The 22568-nt window shown below is 39.0% G+C and overlaps 1 protein-coding gene across 3 annotated transcripts in view; it reads left to right on the top strand.

The window, feature by feature from the left end:
* Positions 1-1994: 1994 nt before the first annotated feature.
* The window catches only part of LOC123757904 (palmitoyltransferase ZDHHC3), a 20818-nt gene continuing 244 nt past the window's right edge, over positions 1995-22568 (top strand). Inside the window, exons 1-6 of one of the 3 annotated variants that reach the window (XM_069338702.1) lie at positions 1995-2706; positions 6554-6838; positions 10519-10740; positions 14433-14645; positions 15304-15449; positions 16677-22568. The exon at positions 16677-22568 is cut by the window's right edge and continues 244 nt beyond it. In XM_069338702.1, the coding sequence (XP_069194803.1) occupies positions 6572-6838; positions 10519-10740; positions 14433-14645; positions 15304-15449; positions 16677-16719 (891 nt within the window). In that variant the 5' untranslated portion in view covers positions 1995-2706; positions 6554-6571 and the 3' untranslated portion in view covers positions 16720-22568. Of the gene's footprint in view, positions 2707-6553; positions 6839-10518; positions 10741-14432; positions 14646-15303 lie in introns of all 3 variants that reach the window. The other 2 variants (XM_069338701.1, XM_045741836.2) reach the window with 2 other exon arrangements.

Raw genomic sequence — 22568 nt, 5'->3', positions numbered from 1 at the left:
TCATTTTTTCAACTGCATTTCCTACTTTCCCTAGGCTCGCCTAGGCTCTATCCTACTTGTAGGACCCGTCCTGGAGTCTCTCAGATGAGGCTTCATGCGGCATAGATAGGAACCAGCATTGTGGCTGCATCGACAATTGCAGATGGCAAGAATGTTTCACCGTTTTCAATCTTGACTCTACCCTCTCGAGAGTCGTGTTTCTTACCACAGTACTGACACCTGGGGTCAAACTGACATTTCCAAGCTATATGTCCCCAATGAGAACACTTCATGCATAATATGGGCTTCTGTTTGAGGAATCTGAGGTGTAGGCCACTAATATTAGCCATCGAGAAGCGAGTAATCATCAGCACAATATCCACCGTGATTCAGTTAACTTCAGTACAGACGCTTCGGAGATTCTCATAAATTCGAAAAGGAGTAACTATTATATTTCGTGCGAATGTCATTTAATATTATAAAGACATAGTGACACTCTTATTATGCTATTAGTAATATTGTAGGATTGAGGGAGAGGTAGTATAAAGGGGAGTGAGGGAGGGGGATCCTGAAGTGGGGAAAGAGACCCATACATTTTCTGAGAGAAGAGGAAGAGTTTTTTTTTTAATGGTGGAAGAGGTGGTAAACGGGAGGGGATCATTAAGTGGATGGGGATATGGAGGAGGATAAGAGGGAGAGGAATAATTAAGGCAAATGGGGGGGGGGTGCATTTGACAAGCTGCCGACTTCCTGTCTTCGTCGAGGCCACAAGTGGCGTGGCCCTTAGGTAAATTCAGGAACAAAGGAGATTGAGATGAGGGGGTCAAGAGGGAAGGTGCATAAATCAGTCTCCGTGGTGTAGTGGAAAGACACTCGCCTGGCGTTCTGCGAGCGCTATGTCATGGGTTCGTATCCTGGCCGGGGAGGATTTACTGGGCGCAATTCCTTAACTGTAGCTTATGTTTAACGCAACAGTAAAATGTGTACTTGGATGAAAAAACGATTCTTCGCGGCAGGGGATCGTATTCCAGAGACCTGCCCGAAACGCTACGCGCACTAGTACGTGGCTGTACAAGAATGTAACAACTCTTGTATATATCTCAAAAAAAAAATATATCAGTAGATGGATGGATTTATGTACAGATAAGGAAGGGAATTATCAGGAGGAAGTGCCAAGCCATTACGTCTATATAGCACTTGGAAGGGTTCAGAATAAGGATCTGGGGAAAAGGAATGGTGCCCAACCACTTGAACGGTCGAGGATTGAACGCCGACTTGCATGGAGTGAGACCGTGGCTCTACCGTCCAGCCCAAGTGGTTAGGTGGGCCTGTTGAGTGAGGCCTAGAATCGCTCCATCTTCCTAAATTATTTTAAATGTCTTCTAGGAAGTCTGAGGAACAACTACTGTACTATCATCCACAAAGCAGATGATAAACTCGCAAGACAGGTTTTCGATAATTTTTTTTTTTTTTTTTTTTTTTTGAGATATATACAAGTGTTGTTACATTCTTGTACAGCCACTAGTACGCGTAGCGTTTCGGGCAGGTCCCTGGAATACGATCCCCTGCCGCGAAGAATCGTTTTTTCATCCAAGTACACATTTTACTGTTGCGTTAAACAGAGGCTACAGTTAAGGAATTGCGCCCAGTAAATCCTCCCCGGCCAGGATACGAACCCATGACATAGCGCTCGCGGAACGCCAGGCGAGTGTCTTACCACTACACCACGGAGACTGTTTCCTTTCATTAATGACTAAGCAGAAAAGAAGAAGCAGGGGAATCACCCTGTTCGACACATCGCGAGTGTTGCATGTTCACCAAATAGTAACTTCATGTTCTGACTGTAGCACGAATATACAAGTGAGAAGAGGGAAGGGAAATTAACATGCACATTTAATTATTTCACGCTTGTATCGAGGTTTCCCCAAAGTCCCCAAGGTCAAATTACTGACCCTGCCAGGATGCAACTCAATAAAATTGCCTAACTTCCAGGTATCTATTTAATGCTAAGTGATCAGAGACATTTCTGTCCCGTCTAAGAATCGAACTCGGGATCCCCGATTGTGAATTGAGAACGAAGCCATCTGAACTACGAGACCTTATGGGTAGGTGGGACCTGAGAGCAGACTGGGCCCTGAGGGCAGGTGAGGCCCAGGGCAGTTGGGACCCTGAGAGCAGACTGGGGCCCTAAAGACAGACTGGGCTCTGACAGCAGACTGAGCCCTGAAGACAGACTGGGCTATGAGAGCAGATGGGGCCCTGAGGGCAAGTGGGGCCCCTGAGAGCAGGTGGCAGTAGTTGCTAGTCTTCATGTTTACCGCTGTCGCTGTGGAGACCCAGACTCGGGTGTGATATCTCCGGGTCGGCCGACCTCACCCTCGCCCACCTTCACCCCACCATACTCACCATATATCATGCAAACTTTAACCTAACTACCCATAATTACATTTTATTTTTACTTAATTATCCTGAAACTGTAGTCGCCTGGAAGTCGTGAGTGCATTTTGAGGGTAAGAGGAGAGTGCGGGGCGCCGCCATGCGAGCCGGAGCCAGCAGCGGTGTGGAGACGGGTAGGGAGACAGGAAACGTCAAAAAGGAATGGCTTCTTAGCATTAGTTTTTGGTCTTCTCTCCATCATAATGTTGCAGGTGGGTGAATATGGAGGTTCACACATTGAGTCAACTCAGTGGCAAACGATAAGAGCGCTGTAGGCAGGCGGAATATAAGGTAAAACCAAGGTCAAGATGCTCAAATTTTGAGGTGCAATTTTTTTTTTTAGGTAATTACAGGTGTACATTACTGTTAATCTTCCTATGTGGATGAGATATAGTACGGATTGGGTGAAATCGTCTTTGTGGCAGAGAATGTAGAAGGACGATGAAAATTCCAGAAAGATAAATAACTGGTAGTTAAGTCATGCAAGAGTGATCCTCAGATGCAGTAATTAGGAGGATATAAATTAACCCTCTGATGGACTCCTGGGTCAACCTCGATGCATGAGATATGTCGGGCTTCTGCTCTGCCTGAGAGTTGTCTGAAAAACATGCATTGCAATTTATACCATTAGGTTATGACATTGTTAATGCATTCATCTTTAAGAAATCAGATTTATACAGCAACATTGTACACACATCACTTGTGGTCCCAGGAAAGTTGATTATAAAGTTTTTAAGTATCATTTTAATTATTAGATGATGAAGGGGGCTCTTTTATTAGCCTAACTTTGGGGCTCTGGGGTCAGCTGAACTTTGTCTCATGGTGTACCCTCAGGACATAGTGGTTGACTGGGTCTTGCTCCACCTGGGGATCACTGGAAGATGACTGATTATTGCCTAATTGGATTTAGTTTTGTCATTTGACATGGAGGACATTGATATTTTGCTGTAAAATTATACATTTATTTGATTGCTCAGGAGATAGGAGGATGTCTGTCTGATACATTATCGTCTTGGGTCTGTTGGTGTTGATAAGTATACAGTACTCTAACAGTTTAACCTGTTTAGGTGGGGGGCCAACGTCTGCCTTACCACATATGGCCAGATATTGTTAGGTCTACTGCATGGTGTTGATTCTTGCTGCAAGACAGTTTAATTTTGCTAATTGGCTTTGATCATCATCATCATATATAACCTGCTGATTTGATTTGGATTACATTCCAAAAACAAAACTGGTGATGTGCATATAGCTAAATTCCATCATTACCTTTATGTCAACAGTTGAGCTCTTGGTGCCTTTGCCAATACGAGACTTTCTAGGCCTATGATGTCATAGTAGCTAGGTGGCAGCCCCATTCAGAATTCTGGCACCCCACAGTAAAAATGCTCGAGGCAGGGTTAGGAAGTGGACCTTGGGTGACAACCTAACCTAAATAAAGAAGAAACAAAGCACTGGTTGTTTTTTCCTGCCATGTGATTATACAATCACACCACATTAGTTAATACCTAACTCAGCAACAACACCCACCTTCAGAGTAGCACATGTTCCCTATACATGTGTTTAATCAGGGGATTTCTTCAAAACTTCAATTTTTTTAATTTATTTTCTATTTTGTTTACCTATTCATAGAACTGTATATCATAGGATAAGTAGACTTTAATATCTGTATGTAAATTATCTGTTGCTGTGAATACCATACCTCCATGTATCCAGATCTCCATAGTAGCAGTCTGCAGTGATTGCTGAATTTACAGTGGTGAATCTTGTGTATAATTCATTATTGTAATTAGTAAAAGGTAAACTATATTTTAGTAAAATGTTAATTAAGGTAACCCTTACCAAACTTACAGATTTGGAAAATATGTATCGGATAGAGGCTACAGAATAGTATTATATAGTATTAAGTTATAGTCTTAGTGTTTTTCCTGCCCGAAACGCTTTGCGTAATAGTGGCTTTAGGCATTGTATGTATTAGCTCTAGCTATAAATCCATCAACGTTTTGTATCTCACCTTGTATGTACAGTATGTACTTTACCTGAATAAATATTTGATTTGACTTGATTTGAATACTTTTACTGCATGAATACATACAATAATTTTTTACACTTGGAAAATATTGAAAGGACTAGTTCCAGATGTTCACTGAAATAATTACTTTCAAAACCAGGAGGCTTAGCAAAATTGCCAAATTGAAAATTAGTGGCCCAATTGTCACACTCAGAGACAACTCTATAAACATGTGGGACCTAGAACTTTTCAACATCCCTCTAAATAAAAGGAACATAACTAGCCAACCTCTTTTGGTATTCAAAAGAGAACATAATAAACACGTGATCAACCAGGCTCTTGACTCGTACTTCAGGCTGCATGGTTACTCTGGCTGTTCCTAACGCCTTAATTAGACCATCGACCAGGAAGCCTGATCACACCAGACCTCTGGATTATACATCCTCAGAACCACCTCAAGGTAATAATGTTATCTTGATACAGCTTGATTTTTTCACAAAAAATATATTAGACATATAAGAGTGTTCAGGTGCAGGCGATGAGTCACAATAACGTGGCAGAAGTATGTTAACCAGACCACACACTAGAAGGTGAAGGGACGACGACGTTTCGGTCCATCCTGGACCATTCTCAAGTCGATTGTGAATACAACATATATAAGAATGTTGTGTAGACATTTAAGAATGTTGGTATGTATGTACATAAAATCAATAAATATTAGTTCAGTAGATACAGTACCTACAATTTAATTAATATGGATAAAGCAATAAGATTGTCTCCCTGGTAAACTTTTGCTGTGGCCACAAATTGATGGGTAGCACACAGGATAGAGTAAGGTGTTGAACCTTAAGACAGACAGGCTTGCAAGGGAAGGGAGGGAATAATCGGGGTAAGCGCCAAGCCATTACGACTATATAGCACTTGGATTGGGTCAGGATAACCTACAGTACTTCATGGAAAGGGAAAACAGAGAATGACTTGAAAGACAGGCCAGAATATATTTTAGATAAGGTTTTCTTTTTTTTTCTCATGGCCACCTCCATGGAGGGGAATCTCTTGGGAAAATGTACTGTACAGCCAGAAATATAGATTGGAATTTATTCCAATTCTTGGCTATTGTCTTTTAACAGCAGCATTTACACCATGCTTCGCAACTAAATTCCTTTTAAATAATACCCATTATATGCCATTTATAAACAAAAAGTTCATTGTTGGGTCTAAACAAGATATTGGCACTGTTTCTGTTTGGGCATGTAAGATTTAGGTGAGCAAGAGCAAAAAATGTACTGTACATCATTTGTTTGGTTATACAGTGTCTCAGTGAAATATATTGCTTTTCCAACAACTAAGTATTCATTGGTTAATATTGTAAGCACTATGCAATACTGTTCGTGTGTATTTTCCTTGTGTGATAATGAATTTATATGTATTTCATAGCAATAATCTTTTTAAATTATTGAGGAATATATTATTTGAAGTTCTACATTAGTAATATTTAACCATTCAGCTAAGATTTTTTCTTTTCCAAATGTTTTCATTTTTAAAGTTGTTAAATGTACAAGTACAGTATATATAGTAGGCTACTGTATATCTATACAATTGGTCCCTTTGTATATCTTGTACTTGTATTTGTATTTGGTATTGTATCTATACACTTAGTCCCTTTGGAATTTAAGCCTTTATATTAGAGTCTGAACTTTGATCCTGTTTCAGGCAAGAAAGTAAAGTGCATAAGGCAATAAATGTGTTTTTGTACTGCATTGTTGCTAATTCTGTCATACTGTAGTCATTTGAGTGTATTATACTGTTCAGTACACATGCATATTTTGTATAGAACTGTATATAAATGTAAGTCTCATGCCTGTTATTGTAAACATTGTCTCTAATCATTGTAACTCAGGTATACAGCACTGTTCTAATTTACCCTGTAGATAACATACCAGCATTAAAAGACTCAAATTAAAATACTGTAACTAAAATGTTTTTTTTAACATAATGTATTGTAAATCTACAGTATTTCAATGGCTGAGTGATCACATCTTTGTTATGAGACAGGCTGTATAATCACATCTCCAGACTTTAATACTCGCATTTTTGTACAGTAATTAGATATAACCTTTTTTTTAACAGGTCTCTGAGTAATGAGAGATGTATGAGTCACTGGGCCCAAGAGGGGGTGAGATGGATCCCCACAACAAGTGTATGGGGGGACGCATGTGGTGCGTCTCAGACATATGCGGCATCATTTGTGCTGTGATGACCTGGTTACTTGTTACCTATGCTGAATTTGTGGTGTTTACAGTTACCCTGGGCACTGCAAATTATCCCATCTATACAACCTTCAATCTTCTACTTTTCAATGTTTTTGCAGTCCTTGCTCTATCATCACATGCAAGGGCCATGTTTACTGATCCGGTAAGTCAAAATGTAACAAGCTTGTTTATTAGGATTTGTAATTGGGATTATTGCAACTATAAGTGGCTTTGTCTTAAATCTTGCTTTAAATATTGTCTGTGAAAGTGAAAAGGAAAAACAAGTGAAAAGAAAACAATATTTGGAGAGAATATATGTGAAATGTTCTTACCATCAGATTGTAAGCATAGAACAGTACTGCACAATATTTAAGCTTGCCAAACATAGATAGCACTTGAAGATTGGAATTTCATAAATAAGGAATAGCAATAGGATTTGTTATAATAATACTGTATAACAAATTGTTAAGGACCATACATAAATTAAAAATGTAATGTAAATTCCATTTAACCATATAATTCATGCAGAAAATACTTTTAGGAATATCTGTATCATGCTTATATATACTGTACTGTACTATACAGAATTTAAGTTTCACTGCTGATATACAGTACAGCATTATATTTTCATTATATATTTTGCATCATCTATGAATATATATATATATATATATATATATATATATATATATATATATATATATATATATATATATATATATATATATATATATATATATATATATATATATATATATATATATATATATATATATATATATATATGTCGTACCTAGTAGCCAGAACTCACTTCTCAGCCTACTATTCAAGGCCCGATTTGCCTAATAAGCCAAGTTTTCCTGAATTAATATATTTACTATAATTTTTTACTTATGAAATGATAAAGCAACCCTTTTCTCTATGTATGAGGTCAATTTTTTTTTATTGGAGTTAAAATTAACGTAGATATATGACCGAACCTAACCAACCCTACCTAACCTAACCTAACCTATATTTATAGGTAAGGTTAGGTTAGGTAGCCAAAAAAAGCTAGGTTAGGTTAGGTTAGGTAGGTTAGGTAGACGAAAAAACATTAATTCATGAAAACTTGGCTTATTAGGCAAATCGGGCCTTGAATAGTAGGCTGAGAAGTGCGTTCTGGCTATTAGGTACGACATATATATATATATATATATATATATAGAACTTTAGAACACTTTCCCACCAGGAGACTCGAACCCTAGCCAGCACAGAAGCCTTCCAGCAACTGGCATAACAGGTACGCCTTAACCCGCTCCACAACCCGCTCAGACAACAAAAGAGATGGTAATTTCGGAGTATTTAAATACACAAAAGATCACAATACTCCGAAATTACCATCTCTTTTGGGGTCTGAGCGGGTTGTGGAGCGGGTTAAGGCGTACCTGTTATGCCAGTTGCTGGAAGGCTTCTGTGCTGGCTAGGGTTCGAGTCTCCTGGTGGGAAAGTGTTCTAAAGTTCTATACTTCACTCTCGTGTTTAGGAGAGTTGTGCCTTATATATATATATATATATATATATATATATATATATATACTGTATATATATATATTCATATAATTAATCATGCCCTCCACCACATCAATTACATTATATTTATCTGGAATATAATTGAGATCAATAATCATAATGGAACCCACTAATGGCTCATCTTGAGAATCTCCCTCATATCACTGTTCTTTTTCTGGGGGGAGCCCTTACGGCTCCCCGGAGCTATCCTGGCTGATATGAATATCCCTCACTTTGGCATCAGTTAATGTGGGTGGAGTTCTAGGCCTACCGGGGACCACGAGCCAGAACCTGGTCCCCTCCGAGAGGCACGAGGAGCAATGTCCTATAGAAATTAACATGTGATTTTGGAGCATTCTATATCTGCATCGACCGGGACAGGCACCCAGAAAGGTAAGCACCCCAAAACAAGCCTCTATTCTGGTTAAAATATTGCTACTGAAAGCCGAACTTGTGGACAGAACTTCCCAAATGAAAACGCACACTGTCTGTGCAACCTCCCCCGCCTCCTGGAGTGAAGGGGAAGCCCCAGACCCCCGTGCCAGCTATCCACACCCCAGATCTGTGGCTGATGTGAACTGGCAAAATTGTGCACATCTGGTGAAGAATGAGACTGCTGCTTTCTGGAGGGGTCCTTGGGTTGTTGATACTTGGTTGGTCAGGCACAGGGGTGCATCGTGTTGTCCGGTTGCGGCTCTCCGCCGTAAACCTGCGCGCCACGTCTCTTTGGCCAGAGATACGCTTTGGGTTGACCCAGTTTCCTTTCTTACCTGTTCAAGGGTTCGGGTCCTCTGCAGGGTCATTCAGTCCAGCAAGCCAGCGTTCTATCCTTGTGCCCACGACATTCGTAAGTTTGCTGCGCTGGCTGCCATTTTTGGTAACATGTCTTAGGCCGACATTCGGGCACGGGGTTTTTGGAGATCGAACAGGGTCCTGGCTGCTCGCTACCTTGTCAACGTTCCTGGGCCTAATAGGGCCTGTGTCACATTGGGTTGGCGGATGCATCCAGTTGTCTCGACTTTGTGTTGAGGGGTGAGGTCCGACCGCCTCCCGGGTAAGTGCCTCTTGTTTTGTCTTTAGGTAAGTAGCTCTGGGGAGCCAAAACCCAGAAAACCCAGAGCCCTCAGAAAACCAGCATTGAATGTAATGGAATGCTATTTTCTGGGTGAGACCTGGAGGCTCCCCAGCAACCCTCCCTCCCTCCATTTTGCATTTTTTTTGTGTGTTGACATCCAGCCTCAGAACTGGAGTATGGATATGCAGGCGATGAGTCACAATAACGTGGCTAAATTACGTTATTGTTGTACGTCAGTACAATCGACTTGAGAATGGTCCGGGACAGACCGAAACTTCATCGTCCCATCATCTTCTAGTGTGTGGTCTGGGGTATGGATAGCCGGCACGGGGGTCTGAGGCTTCCCCTTCCCCCTTCCGGGAAAGTGGGGGTTGCACAGAAAGCAGTGCGGTGACGTGGTGACGTCATGCAAGTGTGTTCATTTTCATTTGGGGAGTTCTGTCCACTAGTTCGGCTTTCAGTAGCAATATTTTAACCAGAATAGGGATTTGCTTTGGGGCACTTACCTTTTTGGGTGTCTGACCTGGTCGATGGCAGACATAAAATGCTTCCAACCACACGGGTGTTTCTATAGGCTCTTGCTCCTTGTGCCTCTCTGAGGGGCCCCTGGTTCTGGCTTGTGGTCACCGGTAGGCCTAGAACTCCATGTGTATTGACTGATGCCAGGGTCTAATACATTCATATCAGCCTGGTTAGCTCCAGGGAAGCTCCGGCTCTTGCTTGTAAAATGGCGTTTCATTACATTCAACGCTTTCTTTTTTTTAAATTCTGTTGAATTAATTGTTAATATTTTTATTTTTGTGTCTCTTAGCAAAACCCTGAGAGGGCCAGAATGTTATGCTTGTTTATGCATTATGAAAGGGCAGACAGCGATAATGTTATAAAGGCATATTAGTCATTTCCATACTCAACTACTTAGACTGGTTTGTAGAGCGATGCTCTTGCTTATTGCAGGATCAGCTTCAATTTCCTATGGTCCAAGCGGTTACGTACCACTGTATTCCTTCACTCCTTCCTCATATCCCAGGTCCTTATCGTATGACTTCCAAGTGTTATACACTGTACTGTATTGTATTGTAGTAATGCTGGCTTAGCATTTTCTCCTGATTATGACCCTTGTGTATTATACTAGGAAGTGAATATTGCATTTTGCATGTTCTGTACTGTACTTATTTTTGTAATATTAGTATTGTTCAATCTTCCATTTTTTTTGTAAACAGGGTGCTGTACCGAAGGGTAATGCCACAAGGGAAAATATTCAGCGGATGGGGCTTCGAGAAGGTCAAGTAATTTTCAAATGCCCAAAATGCTGTAGCATCAAACCAGAGCGAGCCCATCATTGTTCTGTCTGCCAGCGGTGTATCCGGAAAATGGACCATCATTGCCCCTGGGTCAATAATTGTGTTGGAGAAAATAATCAGAAGTTCTTCGTGCTCTTTACAGTAGGTCCTACATACATACCATACATAAATAATGTGCACTTGTATTTACGATAAGGTTTAATGATAGATATCATGTGGTCACCTTGTATCAGTGACTCAAGTGTTGATATATAATACTACTACATACTAATAATAACTAACTAACTTATTTACACAAATGTGCATACATATGATACATTAACAGAGGAACTTATGTAGTAAGACAAGTTCAATGCATAAAGCAACTAATGTGCAGTGCTCATTTTGGGCAAAAAAAAAAATATATATATATATATATATATATATATATATATATATATATATATATATATATATATATATATATATATATATATATATATATATATAATAATTTATATATAAATATATATAAATATAAATAATGGGAAGAAGATTGTGATCTTGATATTCTACAATCCCCCACCAAACAGTAGATGGCCCAGGCAGGAGTATGATAACAACAAGAAGGCATGTATTGATGAACTGCAGAGGGCAGCAACAATAGCTCACAGAATGAGCAAAACTGCTGGTCATGGAGAGATCAGTTGGGAATCAAAGAATCCCTATGGCAGGGAAGAAACATGGGGAGCAAAGTTAGTAGACATTATAGACAGGAATTTCTTAACACAGCATGTGAAGTAAGACACAAAATACTCACAGAGACAAAACTTGAAGATGATATTTTAAATGAGGTCATATTCCCAAGGGGCTACTCGGTCTGGAGACGAGACAGAAGAATTAGGAAAGGCAGTGGCGTTGCTGTGCTGGTAAAAGAACGCCTGAAGGTAAACAAAATAATGATTGCCAATCCACGAGAAGTTGACATAATAGCACTAGATATCTGCAATCAGGATGATAGGGAGCCGGTCGGCCGAGCGGACAGCACGCGGGACTGGTGATCCTGTGGTCCTGGGTTCGATCCCAGGCGCCGGCGAGAAACAATGGGCAGAGTTTCTTTCACCCTATGCCCCTGTTACCTAGCAGTAAAATAGGTACCTGGGTGTTAGTCAGCTGTCACGGGCTGCTTCCTGGGGGTGGAGGCCTGGTCGAGGACCGGGCCGCGGGGACACTAAAAAAGCCCCGAAATCATCTCAAGATCAAGATAAACTAATGATCATAAATGCATATAGTCCACTGTCATGCAACAAACAATCAAAGGAGGAGCTGGATAATAAATGTGAGGGTTTTATAGCAATAATGAGCGATTATAACGAGAGCTGATAAAGATAGATCACGATTGTTGGTAGTCAGTGACTTCAACTTAAAATCCATAGACTAGGAGGTATATGAAGCTAGAACAGAGGATTTTTGGACTTGTAGATTCGTAAACCTCATCCTGGAAGCATTCATATTTCAACATGTTAAACAAGCTACATGAATGAGGGAAGGGGATGTTCCCTCCATGCTGGATTTGATATTTACCAGGAAAGAGGAAGAGAGTTGACATTCAGTACCTTCCTCCCTTGGGTTAAAGTGACCATGTCTTTTTGGGAATAAAGTACTGTATGCAATGCGTTATAATCTGGAAGAAAATGAGTTGAAGCAGTTGAAAAACCTGATTTCAGGAGAGGTCATTATGGGGAACTCTGACATTTCCTTAAGGAATTTGACTGGAAAGACTTGCTATTAGGACACTAAGCACATAGAGGTGTCTAGAGACAAAGTGGAAAAAATGCTCAAGGAACTAAGTAAGAACAAAGTAGTTGGTCCAGATGGAATTTCACCATGGGTTCTGAGAGAGAGTGCACCTGAACTCAGCATTCCACTTCAACTGATTTTTCATGCATCCCTGTGTACAGGAGTTGTAGCTGATGTGTGGAAAGGCTAACATAGTTCCAATCTGCAAAAGTGGCAGCAGGGAAGACCCACTCAATTATAGACCTGTATCATTGACAAGTGTAATACAGTATTCAAAATATTGGAAAAAATAATTAAAACAAAATGGGTAGAACACCTGGAGAAAAACGATATAATATCAGACAGACAGTATGGTTTTATATCTGGAAGATCCTGTGTATCGAATTTACTCTGTTTCTATGATCGAGCCACAGAGATTTTACAGGAAAGAGATGGTTGGGTTGACTGCATCTATCTAGACCTAAAAAAAGGCTTTCAACAGAGTTCCACACAAGAGGTTGTTCTGGAAACTGGAAAATATTGGAAGGGTGACAGGTAAGCTTCTAACATGGATGAAAAATTTTCTGACTGATGGAAAAATGAGGGCAGTAATCAGAGGCAATGTATCAGACTGGAGAAATGTCACAAGTGGAGTACCACAGGGTTCAGTTCTTGCACCGGTGATGGTCATTGTCTACATAAATGATCTACCAGATAATACAGAATTATATGAACATGTTTGTTGATGATGCTAAGATAATAGGAAGGATAAGAAACTTAAATGTCTGGTCGAGTGGTTAAGAGATCCTGTACATCAGTTGCAGTGCTTCTGGCAGTATGATTGATTGATAAAGATTAAGCCACCCAAAAGGTGGCACGGGCATGAATAGCCCGTAAGTGGTGGCCCTTTTGAGCCATTACCAGTATCAAAAGCTGATACTGGAGATCTGCGGAGGTGCGACTGCACCCTGCGTGACAGGAGATGTCTCCCGTGTGGCAGTATGGGTTCGAGTCACTTCTGGGGTGTGAGTTTTCAGTTGCATATTTGTAGGGAGCCGGTCGGCCGAGCGGACAGCACACTGGACTTGTGATCCTGGGTTCGATCCCAGGCGCCGGCGAGAAACAATGGGCAGAGTTTCTTTCACCCTATGCCCCTGTTACCTAGCTGTAAAATAGGTACCTGGGTGTTAGTCAGCTGTCACGGGCTGCTTCCTGGGGGTGGAGGCCTGGTCGAGGACCAGGCCACGGGGACACTAAAGCCCCGAAATCATCTCAAGATAACCTATATGCCTGGAGACCATTCAGGCTTGTTCGCATTTGTGTTCCTCACGTGTGCCCCAAAGAATGAGGTGATTTGATAAAATACCATGCCCAAGATTACAAACAGAGTGCCGGCGGGGGGATGGGGAATTAGCCTCGGCTACCATCGTCTTTTGTTCGGTCGTGTTGCTTGAGTGGTTAAGGGATCCTGTACATCAGTTGCAGTGCTTCTGGCAGTATGGGTTCTAGTCACTTCTGGGGTGTGAGTTTTCAGTTTTTATATATATCCAGGCTCTCTCTCTCTCTCTCACTGTGTGTGTTTACTAGTTGTGTTTTTACGGGGGTTGAGCTTTGCTCTTTCGGCCCGCCTCTCAACTGTCAATCAACTGTTTACTAACTACTATTTTTTTTTTTTTTTCCACACACACACACACCCCAGGAAGCAGCCCGTGACAGCTGACTAACTCCCAGGTACCTATTTACTGCTAGGTAACAGGGGCATTCAGGGTGAAAGAAACTTTGCCCATTTGTTTCTGCCTCGTGCGGGAATCGAACCCGCGCCACAGAATTACGAATCCTGCGCGCTATCCACCAGGCTACGAGGCCCCTGTGTGTGTGTGTGTGTGTGTGTGTGTGTGTGTGTGTGTGTGTGTGTGTGTGTGTGTGTTTATATATTAATGTTTTAAGCAGTTAAAAAATAGCCAATATAAACACTGTTTATTTGTAGGATGATGATTGAAGTTTCTTTAAACTATTTATTTTATAATTTTGTTTTATTTTTTATTTTTAAGTAAAAAAGGCATTTCCTTCCCCAGTTCTACATTGCCCTGCTGAGCCTCCATGGTCTCTTCCTGGGCATTTACCAGTTCATAATCTGTGTCAAGAATGAGTGGCGAGAGTGCTCCACATTCTCCCCACCTGCTACAGTTGTCCTCTTACTCTTCCTAATTTTTGAGAGTTTGCTGTTTGCCATTTTTACTGCAGTAATGTTTTTCACACAAGTTAACGCCATCTGGAATGACGAAACGGTGAGTTAAACGTGATGGCACAACTCCTTTTGCCCTACACTCTCCTCCTTCCCTTCCCCTGCTTTCATCCTCATCTTCCTCCTTTACCACTTCCTTCCCTCTCCTTGCATATTCCTTATCTTCCTCCTTCTCTATCCTTTCTACCTTCCCTCCTCCTGCAGGCCCATCTACTTGGGCTGGATGGTGGAGTGACGGTCTCGCTCCGAGCAGGTTGGAGTTCAATCCCTGACCATCCAAGTGGCTGGGCACCATTCCTTTTCCCTGTCCCATCCCAAATCATTATGCTGATCCTTTCCAAGTTCTATATAGTCATAATAGCTTAGCACTTTCTCCTGATAGTTCCGTTCCCTTCCCCTGCATCATCCTCACCTTCTCTACCCTGTCTTTCTTCCCTCCCTCACCTTACTGAATCTCAAGGCCTTAGAAATATAAGCATTTCCATGTTGTCAATTTGTCATTCTTGTAAGTAGACAGTAGTTTCTTATTTTTGTGTGTGGATTCTGTGATAATGAATATGAATTCTGAATGTTGATTTTGATTGAAACTTACCTCTGGTATATTTTTGAACCAAGGTGATGTTTTAAAAAGATATAGTACAGTATTGTTAGTAGATAAGATATTTTCAAAATAAGATTCTATCGTGTTATTATTTTTATAGGGTATTGAACAGTTGAAAAAGGAGCAGGCCAGTTGGGAGAAAAAATCACGGTGGCGAAGCATCCAGGCAGTATTTGGTCGATTTTCACTCTCCTGGTTCAGCCCCTTCACCACTCCGCCTCTGCCCACAAAAACTCACTCCTACATGTATGCAGTATAGCTTCTTTATAGTTGCTGTTAGTAAGATCATGAGATTACAGAGGGTAATTGTGGGCCAAATCTGGATACTCGACAAGGTCAGATCATTGCCATTTCATACTTGCTGAAACTTTAAGATTATTATTCTGGTATGTTCATTAGTACTCTGGTTGCCCAGAATATCATGTTGTATAATGCATTCTTTATATATTGAGCAAAGGTAGCAAATATTACATTATGATTGTATGGACAGTCAAGGTTCTGATGAATATTGCAGCCATACTCATATCAGATGTGCAGCACTATTGAAATGCAATGAGAGATTCTCTTCTTTCTTGTCATGTATAAAAATATGTGATTATTGTGTAAAATGAATAACTTCATTACATTGTGGAATGTGGCTCTTCCACAAGCCCTCATGACAAAGTCTAGTATCATCCATATTCAGCTCATGTTGTACATATTCCTCTCACCTCTATGTTTTTTCTTCTTCTGACCAATTCTTTGTGAATTTAGAATTTATGATATATATTTTATTTATGGCACCCACTATCTAGATTATATCTAGATAGATACCACTATATCTAGATTATCATTAAAATTGTAACTTCATCAAAATGTTGAATATTACTATACATAATAGAAACCAACCTCAATTCTTAAATGTTTTGTAACGATTGTGTGACAGCCCATAACTGAAGCGTGGGGAGCCTGCAGCATTGGCTCTGAAGTAGGTAGAGAGCATTCGTTAAGATATTTTTGTTGCTTGCATTTTATAACTTGTCTAAAAAGATAGTGTTAGATATTCAAATGCAAGAACTCGTATACATGTGCTATTCCAAAGGTCTTAATGAATGTGTTTGAGGGATACATTCAAAAGGTGTAACCAAGTTCTGTACTGTACTGACTAAATATTACTAATTTAGTAATTTACTAAATAATACACTAGATGCAATATCTTGCATTGTTGATTTACAATGTATTCTGTAAAGGTATGTTATACCTTTCCTTTTGAAAGAACTAGATCCTTGGGAAGTTTGTAGGACATTCTTCAGGAGTGACCATGTGTGTAGCAAGCAACTGTGTTACAGATACTAACAGATATATAGTCAAGTTTTCCAACACATTAAGTTATTTAAAGTTATAAGGATGGCATTAGACTATGCTTTGAGTGTACCAGTATTGTGTTGTATTTGAACCTCTTGACTGTCCAAGTTCCTCCTGGTCTCATTCCAGATTAATAGGTGAACTGTTATCTGCAGTAAATATCCTTGACTAGAGCAACATTCCTAAACCAATAATGCAGAGGAAACCCTTGGGGAAGTCATCATAGCTGTATAAATTCTGGACCTACTTATTCAGAATTATAAATGCCATAATTGTCACATTCGTATTAATGTTACAAGGCTGTATTTTATATAGAAGATGGGTTATCCATGGTTATTCAAGGCACATTTTCATGCAAATCAAAAGTAATTATATATAATTATATCTTCAGGTAGAAGTTCTGACTAATTAGGTCCCAAATATTCAAGACTTGAGATGCGAACATTGGTGTTGTGGTCTCGTATGATGCTGATGTCACAAGTGCAATTGCTCATTGGAAAATTTTACTATGTTCATATCATTAATAGTAGTGTAAATATTTATTATTTAAACAAAATGGCATGAATGTTTCATAATACTGTATCCAGTATGTATATAAAGAGTATTAGAAATTCCAGATAACCTCTGAAATACAGTAGCTATATTTTCAACACAGCACAGGAGTATGAAAAGTGTATTGTTAAAAGTGTAATAAGAACTAATGTAGATGTTACCATGGTCAGAGTAATCTGTCTTACTGTGCCTTATGATTTGGATCACCCCAGCTTCCCTTCCCTAACTCCAGATCTAAATTATGAAATATCAGTACCACAATACTGTATATAGAAAATATATATTATGCCCAAGAATGGACCTAATATTAATATTAATTATATAAATGGAAACGGACGTTTATACACACTTGTTCACAATGTTAATTGAAAAACATTGCATTTTAAAAACTTCAATTGATCGTAAATGATACACATACTGTATCTTGCATCATAATACTGTACTGTTATTTCCTGTAAGAAATGGAAGGAATATTGTTGGATATACAGTATTGGCTTTGTTTCTCCATCACTTGATTCTTCCTTCAGATCACATATCTCTTAGATGTGCCCGGCACACAACGTACATGTCTGATGGCTTTAAATATTTGTAACATTTTAAATATTTATATTTATTTATATTTTGATATTTTAAATATTTTTTCTTTATAGTTATTGTTCTATAGATACTGCTTACCTTACTTGTAAAAGTTTATACTCTTTTTAAGAAATTGGTTTTGTGGCCTTTTTCATTTTGTAGATACAGTGCATTTTCACCCAAACAAAATTATTGGTTCCAATCCTTACCATCATGACCACTCTTCACTATTTTTGTAGATTAATTACTGTATTTTGATTTTGCTTAAAAACATGGCAGACATTTTTGGCAGTGACATTGCATTTGTGAAGTTTGCAGTGATCTTGTTAGAAGTGTAAAATATCTGTAGTAGTGGAATATTTTGGTTAGAAATGTGGAGGGTCTGTAGATGTACTGCAGTGTTCTTGTTGGAAACTGCAGGACATGTGAAAATATTGATCCCATGTTGGAAGTACATAGGGCACGTAAAAGTACTTTCCACCTTTTGTTGAAAGTGTAGCAAACTTTTAGAAGTACTTCAGTGCTCATGTTGAAAGTAAAGGGCTTGTATAATTTCTACGGAAGTTTTATTGGATGTGTAAGTGACTTGGTGGAAGTGCTGTTGTGCTCTTGTTAGAAGTGTTAAGATCTTGTAGTAGTATTTCAGTGCTCCTGTTGGAGGCATGAATGGCTTGTAGAAGTGAAGTATGCTCTTGGTGGAAGTGCTCAAGTTGCACATTTGTGTAGATCAGTGGAAATATTGTGGTTATCTCATTGGTATTGTGAGGCTTGTGGAGGTACACCAGTGAGCTTGTTGGTATTGTGAGGCTTGTGGAGGTACACCAATAATTCTGTGAATCTGAGATACCTATAAAAGCACCAAAATTCTGATATAGCAAATAATATTTATCATTCTTTTATTTACAAATTCTAAACAAAATATTTTTATATCCAGTATACTGGATATTTAGTCCTATGACTTAAAGCTTCTTTTCATATAAAAAGGTGTAATGTTTAACTCTTGTAACAAGCACAGGGTTCCACATTTTTGGATTATTCCAATTGTCTGTGGAAACTGAACTTCTGTTTATGAAAAAAACATGTTCTGATGGCATAAGGTTGGTTATTCTCCCAATATTGGGGAAAACAACTTTTACGTGTAAAAAATTGCTATATGTCAACCAATGACTTTGTTAGCATTTATAAAGGCCTAACAGGGAAAATGTTAACAAATAACATCTCTCACTTGGTGTATCTCTACATCATTGTCAACACTTTGCGTTCTTTTCAACCACTTTTCCTTCTTGTCCCTCTGCCTACTTTTCTTCTATTTCCCTTGAAATTAAAACACTAGTAACTAAAGCCAGTATATCAACTCTGCATATGCAATGTCGTATTGTCCTCGTTTACAAGAAGGTAATTAATGTTGAATGTTTTAATGCTATGTAGTAAAACATTAATTTCTGCATTTATCTGTTGCCTCTTAAATTATGTTTCTATTTTTTTGACATTTATTCTATTTCAACCGCTTTGTCTGCATCCACTCATTTCTTTCAGATAAATTCATACATAACTATTCACTTCAAATACAGTATTAGCTAATATTATAATACAATTGTTTTAAGTAATTTCCATATTGGGTTATTAGTACTTGAAAATGTCATGTAGATTTAAATGCTGAATAGACAGCTTTTGAATGTTCAGTGTTCCTATTATTTAATTAATACAATATATACTGGTACAGTACTGTTGGGGCCACCGATTATTATCATTATTTTCTGAAGCAAATTTTTGCCATCCTCTCTGAAAAGGTTGCTTTTATCAACACTTCAGTTATTGCTATATTATTTAGGCAGTAGCCTCAGTAGCACCTCAGAGTTTGTTTACTGGCTGTTATCAGACAAATTTGCCAATGGCAGATATCTGGCAGACTTTCATTGTCTACAGGGAACAAGGGCCTATTTAATAACACTTGCCCCATCAACATGGTAGAGATATATGTGGGAATTATAGATTTATCCATTATTGTAACTGACTTGCCCCAAAAATACAGAGAAAGGAGGTCACAATACACTCAAATTTCTCCCAAGGAATGTTTTGAAAAGCATGGAATTACCCAAACTAAACTCTGAAAACAACTATTCAAGCATTCTCAATGATTTGTTCCAGTCTTGATTACTCCCAGGTCTAAATCACAAAACCATTTCTCTCCTGCTTGGTGCTGGTTACCCACTGTTTTGAAAGTGTCTATAAAGACTGCTGGTCTTCTGAGATAAGTGGGCAGCTTATTGGGCATTGCATTGTAGTCCTGTCTGTTTATGGAGTTGTGATGTTGCACTTATCACACCTGCTTAGTGGGGGGGCTGCAATATCTCCCCCGCCCTTTGTAGCTGCCTGCCACATCTAGGCTGTTCATCTGTTCTCCTGTTTAGGTGGATCATCTAGTTTACAAGCTTTAAAGAAGCTTGTAAACCTTTTAGGTTACTCTGTCCTTCCTGCCAGGTTTGTGCCTGGAGTTCCAGCATTTGGCTTTCTATGTGGTCCCACCCAATGTTTTGCTTGGGTGGGCTGTCTGGTTTTTCCTGTTCCAAGGATGTCGTTGGTTTTCCTTGCTTAACTAGTTGGGTTACAGTGCTTCCCCACACAATTTAGATCCTGACAACTACAGCATTGGCTGCTTCCCTGTTGGTCATGACTGGAGTTTCTCAAAGTGGGGCCTTTATCTCATAGGCTCATGGGTGGTATGTTTTCCTAGTTCCTTGACTAGTTGGATGCCAGACCTGACAGAGGCTCCATTAATCACAGCTGTATTGGAATTCCCTCTGTTGTGAGCTTTGTCTATGGCATTCTCTGTGTTCTACCTTCTGACTATTTTTGGCAATTCTCGTGGATGCTCTCCTGCACTTCCCATTTTTTTTTCCGGAGAAGTGAGTGTCGAGTTCATAGAAGGACTTCATTCAGTGACTTTCTTCGTTTTCAGGTGGTTGCTTCTTCAGAAGTCAATTTGTTTATGGTAGTGTCCAGTTGCTTTGTGCTATAGATTCATTTGTATTGTGCATGGTTACACAGCCTGCTGAGGCGGCATACCACCTTATGTTTGCTTGGGTTGGTAATTGTTTTTGAATGCAAACTTTTCCTTTTTCTTTGCTTGGGGCATCAAGAATTGATTGGATGGGTATATGAGTGAAAGGGGGTGGATTTTAGATAGGAACTTTTTAGTATGGGCCTGCTGTGGTGCTCCGTGATGTTTATGTTCTTGCGTTTTATTTCCTGGATTTGGAGTGATGCACACTGCCACTGGTGGCAAAGAAAGTGTTGCTTGTTTATTTGTTTACTTATTTGTTTACAGACATTTGCTACAAGACATTTCTTGGGGAAGTTTGTTTTCTGGCCACTTTCCATTGCATTTTTGTGTATGTCAGCCTCGGTATTGGATTAATTTCTGTGTCCTTTGTACTTTTCCACCACATAGATGGTGCAAGGGTCCTTATCACAGGTTGGCAAGGGGAGTCTTACTGATATCTGGTGTTGGCAGGTCTGAAGAATAACAGCTAGTGCACAAACTCTGGGGAGCTACTGAGGTAGTGCCCAGAAAAGGGCATATTATTACACTCAACACAGTTTTTAGTAGCAACCCACATATACATAACAATTTACTGCATCGTTAAAAAATTATATAATAGAAATATATGTATGAAATGAATGGAAAACTAGAAAAAAGTTTTTATTATCAAAGTGTTGGTCTGGCACATTTACAAATTCATGCCCTGAAGTCAGTTTTGCCACAACCACACGTGTGTGTGATATTGTTTATATATACAGTATGCTGTGACACTAGTGATACTCATTACACTGTAATTATTATATATTTAAAATCATATATATTCCCTTTTATTAAAAATAACCATTAATATTTTATTACAATGATTTATGACAAAGTAATTGGTTTGCATATTGAACACATTTAATTTGTTGCACAATTTGTTGAGTTATGTCATTGTTATATTCATGGTAAATTGTTCAGTAGGTCATTTGAGCTTTAGAGCGATCCATTGGTGGCAGAGGAAACACTCCATAACTTGACTGCTATATTTGCATGCCATGTGATAGCACATAATATTATGATCCTCACAGGGTTGACTTTCCATACATAAAGTGTTATTTAATTAGCCTAACAGACTATATAAGGGGTTAGGGCCAAAATGTTAAACATTACTTAAACATAAGTAATGACACTAGATTTACAAGTGAAGATTATTTCAAGGCCTAGGAAGAAAAACTTCTGCAAGTTTGCACTATAGTATTCAAAAGCAGGTTAAAAAATATCATACCTTTTAATTACAGTACTGTGGTGCAGAATTTATCTATTTGAAGATGAATGAATGTGATTGTGTTCCTAATAATGAACAAACCACAGTATGGGTACTGTGTATAAAAGAGAACTTAAGTTCAAATTTATGCAAAAGTGGGCACTTGTTCCTCAAAAAGAACCAACGGTCTCGGTTCTGGTTCTTGCTTCAAAGTGGACCAGTCCCAGTCTTGGTCCTTTCAGGAGAGAGGAACTATAACTGACTCGGCTCTTGGTCCTTACGTTAAATATAAGTATTTGAGTGACACGAAATACTATATTTAATTGAAGACATTGGAAATAATTAATATTTAATTTTAGTAAATTACAGTTAAATTCCTAATAATACAATTAATACAAAATTAGTGTAACAACTTCCATTCCAGTCTCGGTCTCATTCCGAGTCCTCTCGAGGAAACAGTTCATCTTTTTTATCCCAATAACTTTTAAACATGCCAAAATCACTATACAGTATTCTTAAATATTAATTTACTGTAAATTCACTTTTCACTTAAAACACTCAAAGACAGAATTCTCTGATAACTGATACTTTACAATAAAAATGT

Source organism: Procambarus clarkii, chromosome 40 (genome assembly GCF_040958095.1).
Source record: "Procambarus clarkii isolate CNS0578487 chromosome 40, FALCON_Pclarkii_2.0, whole genome shotgun sequence".
NCBI classification, from domain to species: Eukaryota; Metazoa; Arthropoda; class Malacostraca; order Decapoda; family Cambaridae; genus Procambarus; species Procambarus clarkii.
This window is presented reverse-complemented; position numbering and strand designations above follow the sequence as displayed.